The sequence below is a fragment of the Vombatus ursinus genome, unplaced genomic scaffold, assembly GCF_900497805.2.
Source record: "Vombatus ursinus unplaced genomic scaffold, bare-nosed wombat genome assembly UNPS02014945.1, whole genome shotgun sequence".
Lineage (NCBI taxonomy): Eukaryota > Metazoa > Chordata > Mammalia > Diprotodontia > Vombatidae > Vombatus > Vombatus ursinus.
Window position 1 is genome coordinate 16,459,105 of NW_020954723.1, and position 19,565 is coordinate 16,478,669.

Genomic DNA, 19,565 nt, shown 5'->3' on the forward strand with positions numbered 1-19,565 from the left:
ATTTATAAATGCCTACACTTTGTTGTCGAAGAGGAAGACCTCCTTTGTCACAGGCTTTGTCAATTGGAAAATTGACAAGGAGAGATTCACAGTGCATCACCAATTCTGCTGCTCCCAAAGCTCCCAGCTCCTACTGAGGAGAAGGCCATGACAGCTAGCAGATGATACAACTAAGGCCTGGCCTGGTTGCTGCCACTACTATATCCAATGGATAGGATGACAGGCTGCCATTACTCCCACCAGCTGCCATTTGATATGATATGATATGACATGATATGATATGACACATTGGAAGTAGCATCAACCAGCTGTTGATAAACCTATAAATTCTGTAAATTTTGCTTCAAGAAATGTTAAACTTACTATATGGTATATAGCTTGTTGTTAATAGCATGGTGATAAAGATGAAGCATAGTACCAAAGAAAGGTAAGTTAGGTGTGTAAACCCAAATATTATTTTGTGCATTAGCTTCCAATGACCCATAGTGGTGCAGAGGTAGCCATGTGTCTTCAAAGACTTTGCCAGTGCAGCGTAAGCTCTAACAGGCCCTACTAAATTAGAAGCACTTTAAGTGCTTCTTAAAGTGAGGTCTGTCATCAGAGGACTAAACTAGTGAAGTACTGAGGTTCATTGCAGGACAGTTCTCAACCAGGTGAGGAATTCACTTTTTGGCCATGGCAGCTCATGAAGACCTTATAACTATATAGGAAAGTTTTGTTCTGTCCTGAAGGAGCATACTCAATTACAAAGTCAGAGAACTTAGAAATATTTTTTTGAGTTGTTGAAAAACAATAATGAAAAAAAAATTGTTTTGTAGTTATGTAAAACTTTCCATAATAGTTATTTTATATAGGAAGATTCAGATAAAAGAAAAAAATGAAAGAAAGAAAGTGAAAAATAGTATGCTCCAGCCAATCAACATTAGTTCTCTCTCTGGAGGCAGATATTATGCCTCACCATTAGTCCTTTGAGATTGTCTTGGATCATCATATTGCTGCGAATAGCTAAGTCATTCACAGTTGATCATCCTTAAATTATTGCTGTTACTTTGCACAATGTTCTCCTTGTTCCATTCACTTCACTATGCATTAGCTCAAGTAAGTCTTTTTAGGTTTTTTTTTAAATCATCCTGCTTATCATTTCTTATAACACAGTAATATTCCATTACAATCATATACCACAACTTGTCCAGCCTTTCCACAATTGATGGGCATTCCCTCAATTTCCAATTCTTAGCCACCACAAAAAAGAGCTGCTATAAATATTTTTGTACAGATAGGTCCTTTTCCCTTTTTCATATGTCTTTGGGATATAGACCTAGCAATGGTATTGCTGGATCAAAGGGTATGCTCAGTTTTATAATCCTTTGGACATAGGTCCAAATTGTTCTCCAGGATGGTTGGATCAGTTCACAACTCTACCAACACTACTCTTCCCCTCCCAAATTGACTCTTTTTTTGACTAGGTGAAAGAGGTTATTCTTTGCCTCATTTTTTACCTAGCCTTAATCACTGAATGGATGTTGCCTCAGTCAGACTGAGACCTGAGAAAGACCTTAGCCTAAAAAGACAAAGGTCTCCCACTGCATCCAGGGTCAATTCCAGTCATCCTGATCCCTATCTTGCCACTGGACACAGATGGCTCCAGAAGAGAAAGTGAAGCTGGTGACTTTCCACAGCTCTCTCTCATTTAAATCCAATTTACCTGCAAGTCACACCATCACCTTTCTGATGTCATGGTCCTCTTCAAGAATGAAGAACAAACAACAATAACAAACCTGATAAGATTTTTCTACAGACAGGCTTGCTGTACTCCCTCTTTTATAAAGCATTCTATTAAGTGGAAATTTCTGTTAAACAACACTTACTCATGGTATATACAATGATATTTAACATTCTTGATGAAGACACTAAAGCTCTATAAAAATGTTCATTGCCTTCTGAACCAGCCAAAATATTTAGTAATGTTTCAATGGTAAATTATCGTTGTTAAAGATAATGATGATGAGCATAGGAGGTATAAAGGAGATTCTTGTGAGGTGTTTATCAATAGGGATCAACACCTTCTCAGCAACTTACAGGGTTGCCTTAGAAATTTGCTTGGGCACCAGAGGGTTAGGTAATTTGCCCAGAGTCATAGCCATTGTGTACTAAAGGAAGGAATTGAACCCAAGTCTTAGAGGCAAACAGATGGTGCAATGAATAGACCCCTGGGCCTGGAATCAGGAAGACCTGCCTGAATTCAAATCCAGCCTCATGCACTAACTAGTTGAGTGATGCTTGGCAAGTCACTTAACCTCTGTGTGCCTCAGTTTCCTCATTGGCAAAATGAAGGTCATGATAGCACCTGCCTCCTAGGGTTTTGTGAGGATGAAAAGAGATATTTATAAAGTGCATAGCACAGTGCCTGGCACATAGTAGATGCTTAACAAAAAACCTTATTTCCTCCTGATTCAAAGGCCAGCTTTCTATCTATTCCTTTCAACCGGCAAACTTTACTGTGCTTTATTTAAGTAAAATGTGGTATTCCACTTATGGCAACTCCTCTATTTAGAACTTAATACATAGTAGATGCTTAATAAATATTTGTGAAGTACTTTAAAAACCTTAAGGAGTTCTGTAAACTTGCATTATTTGTTTAATGAATTTGAATAGAATATCAGATTAGCCAGAATCCAGCTTTTTTCCAACCATACTGGACAGCAGAAAATTTCCTACAGCTTTGAGTTTGAAGTCACCTTTTTCTCTGAAGAACTAAAAGTTCTCTCTCTTCACTATAGCCCTGTCACAAAGATAGGGGAAAACAATTGTATGACCATTTTGTGAATTTAAAAAAAAAATGTAATGACTTGCCCAAGGTCATATGATGAATCAGACTACACTAGAATTAAAGTCACCTGACTTGCACTGCAGAGCTAAAGCAACAAATATAATTGCCACTCACATAGTAGTAAAAGAGTGAGTTCCAAGTAAGCAGTGCACAAACTAGGAGCAGTTTACTCTCTGTGGCCTCAAGCATCTGGTTTTCCTTTCCCGCAATTTCCTCCCTTCCCAGGATAAAGAAGGAAGCCACTTTTTTTTTTTACCTGATCTAGATACAACTTAAAAGAAGAAAACAAAACTCAAAACTATACTACATTTGGCAACTACATTGTTTACCCTTGAACTGCCTGGTTTCTTTTCCATAGAGGTGATTTCTTCTACATTAAACACCTTCCATCATCACAGAAACCTGTAGGGGCCAGGGTTTTATGGAATTCTTTTGCGTTTCATGTGGTACATTTCAGAATTGTTGGCTTTGCTTTCTTGGATTCCAAGCACTAGGAATGCTTGTGAAATGGCAACCTCATTATGCTCTATGGGAAGGCCAGCCAGCATTTGATACAGGGATCTGGGAAGTCAGGAAACCCTGCCAGATTTTTCAGCCAAATTTTGACACAGTGCAGATATGTTTTTGGCAGAAATTTTGTGGGATCTTTTGGGACAGATTCCTATTTGATTCCTAGTCTCTTCACTGTAGTGATGACAACTTCATGGGGGAGAAAGATCCCTACAAGAAGCTAGGAAATTATTTTTAAAAACAACAAAAATTTGGCAAGTGCCTTGTTCTCTCAATCAAACTTATAATCTTCAAACTGAACAGCTGTTTGCCTGGTCACTGCTTGGATTTCTGCCCTTTACAAATTGATGTAATAAACATACCAAGGCTTAAAATCAAGACAAATCTCACAGAATCTTGGATCTGTTACTGTTTTAGAATAAGAGTGAGGAAAAAGCAACTGCAAAGTATACTCTTGCTTGATATGAAAGGAAGAATGTTTTGGGATTTTGTTTTGTTTTATTCCCACTGGTTCTCATGAGGCATCCAGTCTCTACTGGATACATAGTCTTTGATGGGAATGTAGTCTCTGTTAGAAGAATAGTTTCTATTAGACATTCAGTTTCTGTTAAACATTGCTTGATATTGTTTCACTAGCTCCATAGTTGCTGGTGTTCACTGCCATGTGCACTTCACACAGGAGTATAGAATTTCTTATTACTTCCAGCTTCCAACTTCAACTGGGGGTGCTATCAAGATTGGGCTTGACCAGTGTTCTTATTGCTTAAAGCCCAGAGGTATTTCTACTACACATCATAGAGAAAAACGAAAGCTCTTACACAAGTCAGTCATCAGACTGAGGGACAAAAGCCTTCAGTGAAGGAGCTGTAGTGGAGGGACTTATTGTAGATGACTTCCTCAAGTAATTTACCCATGAAAGGAAAGAGAGATAAAGAACAATAGCTATGGATCTAGATAGGGTATGGATATAGGTGGGATATAGGTATGAATATAGATCAAGTAAGGGTTTGTTTTTTAAGGATGGGGAAGACATGGAGCTATTTAATAATAATAGCAGCTAACATTTATGTAGGGTTTATGTATCAGGGACTGTGCTAAATGCTTTATAATTATTTAAGAATATAATTTAATAATATAATTATTTAATTTGATCCTCACAATAATCCTGGGAGAAAGATGCTATTGTGATCCCCATTTTACAGATGACAGAACTCAGACTAATAGATTAAGTGACCTGACTAGGGTCACATATCTAATATCTGAAGCCATAGTTGAACTCCAGTCTTCCTGACTCCAGGGAGTATGTGTGAGTAGGGCACACATGTGGAGGGGTAATACTCTTCTAATCCTACAGAACTACGGGTATCTTTTGGTGAGGTTCTCTGTCAGGTATGTGGTCTCTGCTGGATTGTGGGCATGGTATATAGTTTATGTGAGGTGGTGCCCCATGTTGTGTGGTCATTAATGGACAGGGTTCTGTTGATCTAAGGTCACAGATGGTTTCTGCCATGTTTGGCACCACTGGGCACAAGATTGTGAGGCTGCAAAGGTAGCTAATTTACTGGCCTAGTGAATAGAGTGCTAGACTCTCCTCCAGTCAGGAAGACTTGAGTTCAAATCTGAACTCAGACACTTACTGGCTGTGTGACCTTGGGCAAGTCACAACCTCTGTCAGCCTCAGTTTCCTTAACCATAAAATGAGTGAGGATAATAATATTTACCTCATGGGTTTATTGTGAGGATCAAATGAGATAATATTTGTGAAGTACTTAGCATGTGCCTGGCACATAGTAGGCACTTACATGCTTGTTTCCTTCCTCCCTTTTCTCTGCTTCCCACTTGTGGTTTCAGTTAGAATTTTCGGATGAGGTACAACTTCTTCCTCATAAGAGGAAAAGTGGGCCATGCCATCTCTCTTTTAGCTTATGGCTGAGAGGCTACAGGGTTGTTGTTGTTGTTTTTTTTTTTGAAAGTCAAATCCCTCACACACTAGTCATTGCAATAAGGAAAAATCCTTACCAGCTTTTTTCTCTGCATGAGGAGCATTTTCAGTTGGAAGAACATTGGTTGTGATAGGTCTTTCCTCTCCAAAAGAAAGTCTTACTCCTAGGTGCAAAGTTCTTTGCAACTCAACAGTTAGTCATCTAAATGACATTCTTAGTCATTCAGTCTATTAATGTTTGAAGCTCTTATCTGACAGAATGTTAGAAACTTTTGTTAACTCTCTCCTTAATATCTAATTACCAAACTTTACCCACTCAGCATCATTTTAGAGGATTCCTCCTCCCCAACCAACTTCAAAGGGATGTTAGGGTTTCACCTTTTCCCTCTCTTATTAGTACCTTGTTTTCTAAACCGGCCCAATGGACAGAGTGCCAGGCCTGGAGTCAGGAAGACATCTTCCTGAATTCAAATCTGCTCTCAGACAGTTACTAGCTGTGTGACCCTGAGCAAGTCACTTAATTCTGTTTGCCTCAGTTTTCTCATCTATAAAATGAGCTGGAGAAGGAAATAGCAAACCATTCCAGCATATTTGCCAAGAAAATTCCCAATGGGGTCATGAAGAGTCAAACATGACTGAACAACAACAACATTCTCAACCCCAAGATTCTTTCAACCTCCCATGGGAAAAAAAGGGGGGGGGAGAAGGAAAGATGGAATGACAAAAAACCTTAAGTAGAAATTTTGATGTTTTGCTCTTTCTTTCAAAACTTTGTTTCAAATTCTTCAGGCTTTGAGTTATACCTTACAAGTATCTAGACTCAAACCCTAAAAGCACATAGACATGAGTTAATAGAAATAGGTTAGCACCACAGAACTTAACACTGGACGTGGTTCACAAAACACTTTATAAAAATCAAATTTTTGAACTACTAACCTGAAAAACAGTTCATATTTAGTGATATGTATGAAGTACTTATTTAAGGCATGGGACAAATATAAGGTAATCATCACAATTCTATTAAAAAAAATTCCTGCCATTATTAAGGTATCTTTTCATAAACCTTCAAATAAAAATACAAAGAAAATCCTTTCCTGTTGCTAGCTATCTAGATAATAGTTGAACTATAACTGTATCAGTTGTTATCTCTCATCCATTTTTCTCATTTCCCCCCCAAAAATCTGCCAAAAGTCATGCAAAACTCTAAAATTAATTACTTATATACTCAGGCTAAAACTACACGACTCTGAAACAATTAATTGGTCATTTCAGTATAATAACTCAAACTTTTTAAAAAAATCATTTAAACCAAGTTCACTGACATAATAAAAAAATGTAATTGGCTCATTCTTTTACATTTTTAATAGATTTTATTGATCTTTTTTTCACATTGACCAAATTTCTACTTGTATTTTCTCCCTCTCCATCCCAGAGAGCTGTCCCTTAAATATTTTTTATTAAAAGAAAAAGAGGAAGATGGAAAAAATGCCACGAAACCTATCAGTATATTTTAAAAATCTAATTCATTCTTTAGGTAAATATGGAGAGCCAGCACCTCAATTATGTCCCTAACTCTACCTTAGCACACTGAGAATTTGAGTAATTTCCCTTTTGGTGAAATGAGGATCTCTCTCTCTCTCTCTCTCTCTCTCTCTCTCTCTCTCTCTCTCTCTCTCCCTCTCTGTCTCTCTCTCTCTCTCCACATACATCCTTACCTACATACTCAATAATCCTTTCAACTGTCCTTTCATTGTGGCTCTGACCCAGACCCAGCCTTCAATTCTCTGTTACCTCTGACCCAGCCTAGCCCTTCATTGTCCATTACCTCTGCACTACCCTAGGCTATTTCCCACCTTTAATCCCATCTAGATCCCTTCTCTGTTACCTCCAGCTATTGGCCACTCCTTGATCCCATCCAAATCTTCCCACAATCTTTTTCACTATAAAAAGAGGTCAGTCTTGTCTATGGAATGCACAGATTCTTAAAATCCCACCTGCTTCTATTGGCAACACAATGAACTTTGTCTCTGACTGAAAGAAGGCTTGAGGGGTTCAATTATTTTGAGGCAGACCCATGCCTTTTGTCCTTGAATTTCAGGGTTCCCAGCACCCCTACATTGCAACACTTCTTTCTTGGAAAGAATCAAAATCTCCCTCAGAGGGGAGTGGGTAAAAGAGACTAGAGATATTTGTCATACCTCCCTGTGACCACATCTAGACAGACCCATGTGTCCACATGGGCAACCCACACCCTTTTCAAAGAAGGAGACTAAGCCAGATATGTCTTCATTCCTCTCTAGGCTCCACTCCTGATTCTCAAGACAGATTTTCTCCACCATGCTCCCACTTGGGTACCTCCTTTCAGCTTCCCATATATATGCTATCTTCTCCCATTACAATGTAAGCTCCTTGAGGGTAAGGACTGTCTTTCTGCTTATATATTTGTGTTCTCATACCTTAGCACAGTACCTGGTACATACTAAGTGTTTTAATAAATGCTTCTTGACTTACTGTAAGTCATGGAATATTACAGTTTGAGAGGAATTAAAATTGTGAGTCACCTAAAGGGCAATGGAGAAGAGCACGGTGGACATGAGGGGCCTGCAATATACCACCAATGAAGAATTCTACAAAAGTGGCATAAAGAATCATCAGATATATTTCCTGTTACATGAAAATAAGATAAGACAGTGATGTAGGGAGAGTTGGGGATAATCACTGGATAACCTGGAGGCAACTAGGTGGTTCAGTGAATAGAGTGCTGGGCCTGGAGTCAGGAAGACCTGAGTTCAAATGTGGCCTCAGACACTTACTAGCTGTGTGACCCTGGCCAAGTCACTTAACCTGTTTGCTTTAATCCACAGGATAAGGAAATGACAAACCATTTCAGTATCTTTGCTATGAAAACCTCATGGATAGTATTGGTGTGCTAATGGTCCACTGGGTCACCAAGAATCTGACACCACTGAACAACAACCAGACAATCTGCATACTTTATTAAATCCACAGAATGAAGAAATGAAATAAAGTCGTCTCAAGCAAACTGAAGACAGGGAGATCCCTTTCTTGGTGGGGGGTTGGGTAGGGTCAGGGAGAGACAGGAATCTATTCACATTTTATGGACAAAGTAGCATCTTAGTTGGCCCTTAAAGAAAGAGAAGGAGTTCAATAGGCAGATAGGAAGTGTCAATGGGAATATCCCCAAAGAGTGGGCTGGCCAACATGGACCACACTCTAGGCATTCTTATGGAAATTGGAGAGGATAATCATGGATCTTTTACAGACTCCACCTCTTTTCAGAATATAACCTCCCATGCATAATATTTCCAGAAAGTGGATTCTAGGTCCTTTTTGAAAAGCACCTCTTTCCTTTCATGTGATTTGTGGCTGTCATTTGATAGTATATATAAAGAGAAAACCAGGGAGAATAGTAGAAGGGAAGCTATGTAGGAAGATAGGGAAAGAGAAGATAAGCAGTTAGGTGACCCAGTGGATAAAGCATGGGAGTTGAAATCAGGAGGACTTGAGTTTGAAACTTGTCTCGGACACTTACTAGCTGTGTGGCTCTTAGCAAGTCACTTAACCTCTGTCTCTCAGTTTCTTCATTAGTAAAATGGGGATAATAATAGCACCTATCTCCCAAGATTGTTAGAAGTATAAAGTGAGTTTACATACATAAAGTGCTTTGCAAACCACAAATGGACATACTATTATTAGAAGAAGGAAGAAAGGAAGATAATAAGGAGGAGCCTGGCTAGCATGCTGGTTCCTCTCCATCCTATCTTATTTAAAAGGGAAATCCCAGGTTATGATGCCAGCCCTATTTTTGACTCCCTATAAACAAGAAATGAGATAAAATTCCCTGAATGCAGGGTTGTCAAAATACCTAGATGAAAGTGAAAAAATCAATATTCTAAATAGTTTTTCTGTGAAATGCCAAATACTTAGTATATTTGAAACATTTAAAGGATTAGTTCAACCTTTCATTGTTCAACTGAATACTAATTTTGCATAAACGTTGTTGTTCAGTCCTTTCAGTCCTTTGTGTCTGACTCTTCATGACCCCATTTGGGGTTTTCTTGGCAAAAATACCGGAGTGGTTTGCCATTTCCTTCTCCAGCTCATTTAACAGAAAAGTAAACTGAGGCAAACAGGGTTAAGTGACTTGCCCAGGGTCACACAGCTAGTAAGTATCTGACTCTAGGCCCAGAGCCCTATCTACTGTGCCACCTAATTGCACTCCCCATCCCTCCCCAAATATATCCTATCTGCATAGATGCTAAGCTTATTCCTGGGTAAAAGGATATGTACACAAGAAATGGTATAAAAGTGAGGTGGACTGGTTGTGTAGCAAGACTGAGAGATAATAAATGGGACAGCCAAAATGTTATGTTCTGCTAGTACTCTCAGCCTGTTAAAACACCTAGAAGCAGGGATTTTTAACCTTTTGGGGGGGAATATAATGGATGTTATGGTATTCTACCAAAGCCTAGGGATCCCTTCTCTGAATAATGTTTTTAAATGCATAAAATGAAATACATAGGATTATAAGGAAACCAATTATATCAAAATATACTTATCAATTAAAAAAAATTCTCAGACCTTAGATTAAGAACCCCTACACTAGAGCAAGACCTATAGCATGAAAAGGCATTAGCTGGGTTTAAGGGAGGACCAATATCAAGAAGATCAAAGATCCATTGAAATATTGGACTATTATTATTATTATTATTATTAGACACTTGGCCTATTTGGGGGTAGTTTGAACAATCAGGATCTTGTCCCAGGTCTGGGATTTCCAGCTCCTCTCCTCAACTCTTCAAAACTATTTTGTGTTATGAAGAGCTCTAGAGAGTAGATTTTACTGCTCCAGGCTAGAGTACTTGAGTCCACTCTATGCTGGAATTTATGTTTTAATCTACCTTCTATATCTGCTGCTGATTCTAGATCTGTAGACATTCATTGAGCTCACAGTGCAATGACCCACAGTACCAAAAAGAGTTTCCAGTATCTCTGAAGCACATTATTAGGGGAAACACAAGGATGTAAGGCTCATAAAAATCTCTTTTCTCTGTTATCTTTGATATATGTGATCTAAAATAATTTGGGCAGGAAAATATGACTTAAAAATACTGATTAAAAAATTCAAATAGAGTAAACCCCACTGATTCAGAAGAGGTAAATTCTTGTCTAAATTTCTCCCCAAAATGTGAACTAATTTTAATTTGATTATAAGCAGGCAGAGAACAGGCATTGAGAACAGGCAGCAGAAAAAGTTATTTCCCTTTTAGGTGACATAGGATAGAGAAGAATCAGCACTTTAACTAGAATGCACCACCATTCCTATTATTACACATGTCATCTAGCACAATGTAGACTTAATTGTTTGTTGAACTGAATTGTTGGGTCTTCATTTATTTAAACTAAAACATAAATCCCTTATTGCTTCTGATCGTTGTAGATCATCAGCTACCACTTTCAAACTCCACCCCGATATCCATATTAGCAATGGGATATCTACTTATATGCAGCTAGAGGACCCAGACCTTTAAGGACATGTCTAAAATATTTAAAATCTGAATCTTCAGAGAACAAACTCCCAAGGATGTGCTGTATTTTTGTCCTCAAGACAATAAAGTTTGTCCTATTTGTCCTCAAGACAATGAAGTTTACTTCTCTTAATGGTATTATTGGAGAAAACTTCAGAGCTAGCAAAAATTTTATTGGATCCCCAATTGACAAATGGTCAAAGGATATGAATAGGCAGTTTTCAGAGGAAGAAACTAAAACTATCTATAGTCATGTGAAAAAATGTTCTAATTCACTATTGATTAGAGAAATGCAAATCAAAACGACTCTGAGGTACCACATCACACCTGCCAGATTGACTAACATGACAAAACAGGACAATAATAAATGTTGGAGAAGGTATGGAAAAATTGGAACACTAATACATTGGAACACTAATACATTGTTGGTGGAGTTGTAAAATGATCCACCATTTTGGAGAGCAATTTGGGACATGCCCAAAGGGCTATAAAATTGTGCATACCCATTGACCTAGCAATACCACTTCTAGGGCTGTATCCCAAAGAGATCATAAAAATGGGAAAAGGACCCAGATGTACAAAAATAGTTATAGCAGCTCTTTTTGTGGTGGCAAAGAATTGGAAATTGAAGGGATGCTCATCAAATGGGGAATGGCTGAACAAGTTGTGGTATATGAATGTAATGGAATACTATTGTGCTATAAGAAATGATGAGCAGATTGACTTCAGAAAAACCTGGAAAGACTTGTATGGTCTGATGCTGAATGAAGTGAGCAGAACCAAGAGAACATTGTACACAGTAACAACCACATTATGGGATGACTGACTTTGATAGACTTGGCTCTTCACAGGAACGCAAGAATCTAAGACAACTCCAAAAGAGTCATGATGAAAATTGCTATCCACACCCAGGGAAAGAAATATGGAGTCTGAATGTATGTGGAAGCATAAAATTTGCTCTTCTTTTCCTTTGTTATTTTGTTTTATTGCTTCATTCTCGTGGTTCCTGCCATTAGTTCTAAATGCGAAAATATGCTTAACGTGAATGTATATGTAGAGCCTATATCAGATTGTACGCTGTCTTGGGGGGAGGGATTTGGAGGGGGAGAAAATTTAAAACTCAAAATATTATGGAAGTGAATGTTGAAAACTAAAAATAAATAAATTAAATTTAAAAAAATCTTATTGGACTGATAACATTAAAAAAAACAACCCACCAAAAAACATTGCCCTAATTATCTCCTAACCACATATCAAGTGCTTGTAACACTAGTGTTTGATGAAGTCACTTGGAAGCTTTGGCTAAATTTGATCATACCCTTTATGTGTTATTGTCTAGTCTAGATTTGAATGAATAGAGTCAGAAAGATGTGGATTCAAATCCACCTCTGACTTTCGCTAGTTGTGTGGCCATGGACAAACCACTAAACATCTTTAAGCCTCAGTTTTCTCTTCTGTAGAATGAGAGAAATACCTGGGATGTCTTTCTCACAGAGTCATTGTGTGACTCAAATAATGTAATGGTTATAGAGTGCTTTACAAATCTTTAAATGTCAGTTATAATAATGATGATGATTCACCATAACATATGAGTTGACTGATCACAAAATAAATACCTATGTATTAAGAAGAATAGAATTTTCTGATATGAAATAATAACTACCCTACATACAGCACTTTAAGGTTTGCAAAGTGCCTTACATATATTGGCTATCCCAAAAATCTTAGTGCAATTTCAAACTTTAAGCTCTGACCAAGACTTTTGTGATCCTGGGCAAGTCACTTAAGCCTGTTTGCCTCAGTTTCCTCATCTGTTAAATGAGCTGGAGATAGATATGGCAAATCATTCTAGTATCTTTGTCAAGAAATCCCCAAATGGAGTCACAAAGAGTTGGATAGCCTGAAATGACTGAATAACAACAAAAGACTTTCAGGACATCCTGAATTGCCTTATTTGATCCTAATTATAGCCCATATGAAGCATGCAGTACAGTTTTTATTAGCTCCATTTTACCAGTTAGGAAAATCGGGATCAGTAAAGTTAAATAATTTGTTTATGGTCACATAACATTAGGGGAAAATTTGAATTTAAGTCCCTCCTGGCTTCAGGGCTAGTGTTCTATACATAACTTTCACTATAAAACTGTATTTGTATACGTGTATACACAGTATTATTAAAACATGTACCTTGTTACAGACTCTTCACTGTCACACCCTAAGCAACCACCTTTTTTTCCTTCAGTTCCAGCACTGTTGGGACCTCAATATACAGAAAATTTACCATTTTAGTTATGGCAAATTCCTCCTTAAAATACTAATTGAGAATTAAAATCTATCAAAATAGCTTCATATTCAAAGCACAGAAAGTCAGTCCTGTAGTCAAATGGTCAAACACCTCGATTTTTAGAAAATTTTCTAATAGTAATTAACCTTTACTGTTAGGCAACTAAAATATTAAAGCAACCACAAACTCATGATCTTTATGGAGAAAATTTTTCAATAGAAACTTTTGTGTAAATTTCTCTGACTAGCTTTATTACTTGACCTTATATTGTTTGTTTTTTTATATTTTCCCCCAACACAAAACATTGAATTCAAACCAATTTTAGAAATCGGTGGGTTTTTTTTTTAACTGTTAGACCCTTCTGTTTCCAAGGACTAGTCTCCATGTAACATTTCAACATTTTTATTCATTGTTTTGAACTCCTGTCAAAGAACTGCTGGAAATTTTCCAAACAGATTAAATATGTCTATCATCATGTTTCTAATTCAGTAATTTCTTACATATGGGTACCAGATGCATTTTCCCCCCATTTCATGTCTTTGGAACTTTAAAGCAACCTGTAACCTGAACCATGAAAAGATTTAAGTGTAGACGCTTAGTGGACACATCTTTTTTTGGCATTACAAAGCATTCTCTGCTAAACAACAGGTTTCCATCTTCATACACACACACACACACACACACACACACACACACACACACACAAATTAAAGATCCATTAACAATAGTCTCCCAAAGAAAATTGTTGGAATTTATTCATTAAACATTATTTGGTACAATAAAATATGGAAGCTAGTACAACCAAAAATCAGGATTGAGAGCAGGTAAAACCCCACATCATTAGAAAGCACGTTTCTATTTCCACTTAAACAATACTTTACCTTGTATTCTATTGCTGATAACCAAACCACAAACCTGGAAACTAAGGTGTCAACATTACTTTTAACAAAGTCTATGGATAGTTTGACATTCTTTGAGTATTGGGTGTTTCTCTAGGATTCATTTGTTTGGAGTGTTCAAGCACAATTTTGAAAGTCAATAGACTGGTTAAGCTTGGGTGCTTGGGTTTTGACAATCCCCTTCCTCATTTGACCCCTCTATAACAGATTCCCCAGCCTTGTTTCTGATTAGTCCTATTGGAGAATGGTCTTTCCACTATTCCTCATTCTTTTCAGTTGTTCCTAAATACCAGAATTGTCCTCCTCCCCATGTCCCAAGTACTCACAGTGTCTGAGTATTCTGAGGGAGGCTGGGAATGAAGTGGATATCCTTGCAGGTAACTCGAAAGTCACCCTCCTGGTAGTACTCGCAGAGCGGGGAAGGGCGCTGCTTGCCTTCCAGGATTGTCCGCAAAACCAGCAGCAGCACCAGGAGCGACAGCTGGGACTTGCCCATTTTCCACTACTGCCTCTATTTCTTCATCCCACTGCTCTTCTGCAGCTGAATGAGAAAGTAGACAGCGTGGAGAGGGAAGGAGGAGGAAGAGGAGGGAGAAGCGTTGAGGAAGAGGTCGCTGGAAAGGCAGTGAGCCTCCCTTCTCACCACCAAAGAGGTGAGGAGGTAGCTATTCTTAGGATTCCGCCCCCCTAGTTTCTTAAACTAAAGACTTCGTACTTCCTCTCCTATAGACCCCCAAGCACCACCACTCCTCACTCTTCTCACTGGCCCTTAATCTCCCACACAGGCTCCAATATCCTCCTCCTGGCTTTCAACATCCCTTGCTCTTTTTCCAGCTGTCACTCGTCCCTCTTTTCAAACTCCTCTACTATCTATCTACAAACCAAGGCTCTTCTCTTTTCCTTGTTCTTCGTCTTGCTCTTCATGCCCTCACCTCCAGCACCCCGGTGCCTCTTGCCTATAAATTATCAGCCCCTGGATCCAACAAGCATCTTTCCTCATCTTCTGGGCTCCCTTGGACACTCTTCTCCTGGGATCCACCCACACTCTCTGCTCCCAGAAAAAAAAATTCCCTTACCTGATTTCCGAGATGCCTCAGTGAGGTGGAGAGCCGGACACTACCTCGACCAGGGAGGATAATTGATCTCTTGGAAGAAAATGTATCTTACTTTTCCTGTCTCAGAGAAGCATCTTCTTGGAGCTGGCAATGCACTGGGCTCCTAGTTTGGCAAAGCACGGGTTGCATTCAGAAGAGCGACAAGATCTCTTTAGAGCGCATCTTAACCTAATCAGACGTTCCTAAACGGGGATAGAAGACTGTGGAGCTCTAAACTCTAAGCTCCAAGCTCTAAGCTCCAGCAAGCAGTGCAAATTGCAGTTAAGAAACTGGGACTCTGGCGCCATCTGTAGGCAGAAACTGGAAATGCATAAACCCTGGCATGGAAATCTGAATCCCTAGGATCCCTGAATCTGGGATTAGGAAATGGAATGAAACTTTGAGCTGGTAGCTCGACCCACTCATTTTATCAAAGAGGAAATTGAGATCTTGTGGCCTGTTTCACAGGTAACAGATCCAGGATTTGAATCTAAGTCTCTCAGACTCCAAATCTAGTGGCTTTCCATGTATTCAGTCAACCTGGGAAAGTATGGATTTGAAGTCAGAGGACCTAGGTTCATATCAGTTCTGTGATTTGCTACCTGGGACCTCCAGCGCCCTCTCTAGGCCTCAGATATTCAGCAAATGAAGAGTTGAATGGGATAAGCTCTCAGATCCCTTCCAGCTTTAAATGTATGATCTGATGGAGTCTGCTTCTAAGTTCTAGCCCTGAAACAATCTTCTATTAACTCCAGAGTCCCTCATTACGTCTTCAACCAGCAGATACAAATAGATTCCAGACCCTGGAATTCCCACATTTTAAGTAATAAACAGAAACACCACCCAACAATTAAGTAGGGATGTTTGGTTATCAGGAACACTAACTGCTCTTCAGACAGCCCTTGCCTTTGCCTTTCATCTACCCATTAGCAACAACTTCACTCACATCAAGGCCAAATGAACCTGCTAGAAGAGACAACAAATAGAATGTAAAATTTCTTGAGACCTCGCCTGTGAGGAAAAATCTTGATCTTTACTCACCAAGACTCCTTTCTACCACTTAAAGCTTCTTACTCATGGTTCAGGCCTTTGTTATGGAAAAATCCCAGATTCTGCTATTTTTTTTTATCTTGGGAAGTTAATAAAAACAGGATGGCTTCTGAAGTGTTTTTCAGCTTTTGACCCAGGATTTATAAATCAGTAACTATCATTTAGCTCTAGAGGCCCCAGCTTAGATGACCCTGACAATTCTGAGAGGTCCATGCTCTTTGTCTCTTAATCTTTCCCACATTTATTTAGTTTACTAGTTACTGTCCTTCTCTGTGGCTTACCATTCACAATCAGGAAGAATAGTGGACAAATGAATGAACCTTTGAATGAAACTTAGCATTTACAATTTTATTTAAATTTTATTTATTTTTTATTTTATTTTAAAAAGGAAACAAAATTTAAAGAAAAGAGATAAATTGTGGATTTAACATGCAATCTCCCAGTAAGAGAAAGTGAAAGGGAACAGGTAAACATCATCATTTCCATACGTCCTCTCACAGAAGAAGTCCAGTATTAACTAGACATGTCTCTTACCCAGGATGTTCTATCAGGCCATGGCAGAGAGGCACCTGTAGTGTAATTCTCAGGGATGGGTTAATGCCTCCTCTAAATCTGCTCCAGTCTCCATTCAGTCTCTCATTCCCTCACTTGAATCAAGCATGGAGAGTCTCCATAATTTTCCTTTTCCCTCATGGAATCCGCCTTCTACTAAGAGTTTTTCTTTATCTTCTCTTTCAGATGTTCCAGGAACTCAGTGAGGACTTGTCTTCTGCAAACAGAAGTTACTGTCTGCTGTCTAGCAGTGTTACTATGCTCTGTGAGTTGTATCTGTAGAAGTCTCCACAGCTGAAGTATTAGGAATAAAGTGTATTGCTTCAGGGTTCTTCTCCCCTTCTTTGACTTGGGTGTTGGGTTACAAAAGAAACAGATCCTTGTTCAATTGAAATGTCTGGTTTTGAGATGTTGTCTGGGTCAAAAAGCCTTTGCTACTAACAAGCGGTCTCTTTTGCTTAGAGCTTATTGAACTAAGTGCCCCAATCACTTTACCTGCAAGGTCCCATCAACTTGCCTATAGGAAATAAATAGTTGTGGTGGATTGTCTTTTCAGGGTCCCTGCCTATCTCTGCAGCTATTTTGTAAAACAGAAAGCAGTCTCTCCATAAGTAGGTAGGGAGTAGCTTTCCATCAGTCTCCTAATTTGTGGGCCACGAGCACCAATATTTCTTAGCAGACCTCTATTTGTTGCAGGTCTTGGTAATGGATTCAAGTGTTATACCATCATTTGCTTCTATCAGAGCTCTCCTGGGCTAAGATTGAGGTAGGTGGTAAGTTCCTTTTAGTTTCTCTCTCAGTCAAGAGATATAATGGTTGTCATTGTCTGTAGTCAGTAATGAAAAACTCTCTGACAGACAGTGGTTCAGAAACAGACGTGCTTTCCTCTTCCTTCACAGAATGAAAGATTCTATTGTTTTCTGTAATTCCACCTCTGGATGTAATAAGACTAGACCCAGAGACAATAGCTCTTATGCCTGGTATAGCTGCAGAGACTCCTAGAAATGTACTGTAACCAAGAATTCCAAAGGATGAGGTGGTAGACACCCAAATATCAGCAGCTGGGTATAAATCTTATGGCATCATTCCCGGTAGAATAGTATGGGTATTCTTGAAAGCCACATAATGACTCTACTGAAACTTTTGTTTTGGTCCCTGTGTCCCTAACATATTAGCAGTGAGCAATTGAACCATTCAGGTTGTGGTCCCCTTGATGGTAATATTATATAGTTCTATACTTTTCAATAATAGCTAAAGCTAACATCTGTTGAATAGAATGCTTTCAAAATCTCTGCCTTGGTCTGAATGGAACCTGGCAGAAAGTCCACACTGAGACATGTTCCTTACCTAATATTGTAGCAACTATGTTAACTTTCTGGTTTCAGGTTGAGTTTGCCTGTGTATACCTAGAGAAGTGACCAGTCATCATCCAAACATAGCTTAAATTCTTATTATCACCTTACAGAGGCAGGAAGTCAATACGGACAAGTTCTAAAGATTTGCTAGTGTCTTAATTTTCCAAATATGCTACAGCAATTGTTAGTACTTTATTTTGCACATAACAAACACAAATCTCACACTTCTTGGTGACATGTGCAGCCATCTTGGCCCAGTAAAATATGTTTTAGCTCTAGGGTCCTTTCTTGACCCATATGTCCAAAGTTATCATGTAAAACTTTGATGATCACAAAATGATATGTACTTGGGTACGATTACTTGTTTCCTGGCCCTATGGCTAAGTGACAGTCAGTTTCACAGCTCCAACCTCTTTCATTGTCTCACAAGTAAGATGCCTTTAAGGGACCAGCATTTCTATGTAGGCTTGTATGTAGACCTTTAATGTAGGCTTTTTAAAAAATCTTTTATCACTTTTCATAGTTTTTTGTCAGTCATCTGCATTCACCACCAATCATCCACAAACAAGTGAGACAAAGAAGGTTTGTTCAATAAATCAAAGTACACAAATGGCACCAGCAATCCTTTTATGCAATTTCAATGTTTCTTTCTTTCAGATCCCACATCTTGCCCACTTATTTTTCCAAGAAACAACTCATCATCTTGCCCCTGTTTAGTGTGCGTCAAACCTTTAATAACTGTTGTATATCTGGCTCAGATTCAGGAGGGCAAGTGTGTAACTCTGAGAAAATTCCTACCTTGAGCTTCCTTTTGCGATCCACAAGGAGGTATATTACCTGGGCCGTGTTTAACAGGAAATGCTTCTATGTGCAGCCCAGGGGGTTTAGCCCCTGCTTGATATACAGGTGAACTATCTCTTTCCAACCTAAGGGATCTAGCTTTGGTCCTACCTGCAAGTGAGATATTCTTCTCTGATACAGTGTACTTAGCTATGGCCATCTTATAGATGACATTTCTCTTTCTATATTAGGGGGCCCACCCCTTTGTCTAACCATTAACACAACTTTCACTTCTGGCAAAAACAATGTGAAATCAGTGTTATCCAATGAAGTGCCTGACTCTGATGACTAGAATTTTGCCTCAGATTTCCTGTGGTTCTATCAGATCAGTGTTGTGGTTTCTTGCAATAGGGATTAGTTTTCCCTGAATGCAACAAAAGCTGTCCCAGGAACCTGATTGGCTACTGTCTCTCATATAGCTTTCTGATCACCTAAGGGCACAAAAAATAGCTTCCTCTCCACTTTGGTGAATTTATGAAGTCCACCTGAGTCATCATTTCCTTTTCTGCTGACTACTACTACTACTACTACTACCACGACCTCCGCCAAGCATTTTCCCATATTAATATACTTTATTTTAATTCATTTAAAAAAATTTATGTTCCAAGTTATTTCTCTTTCTTGAGCCCCTCCCCCACCCATTGAGAAGGTAAGCAATAT

General features: G+C 38.7%; 1 protein-coding gene across 1 annotated transcript in view; it reads right to left on the minus strand.

The window, feature by feature from the left end:
• The window catches only part of TSHR (thyroid stimulating hormone receptor), a 182,143-nt gene extending 167,633 nt beyond the window's left edge, over positions 1 to 14,510 (minus strand). Inside the window, exon 1 of the mRNA XM_027844908.1 lies at positions 14,341 to 14,510. Coding sequence (XP_027700709.1) covers positions 14,341 to 14,510 — 170 coding nt within the window. The remainder of the gene's footprint in view (positions 1 to 14,340) is intronic.
• Positions 14,511 to 19,565: the final 5,055 nt, after the last annotated feature.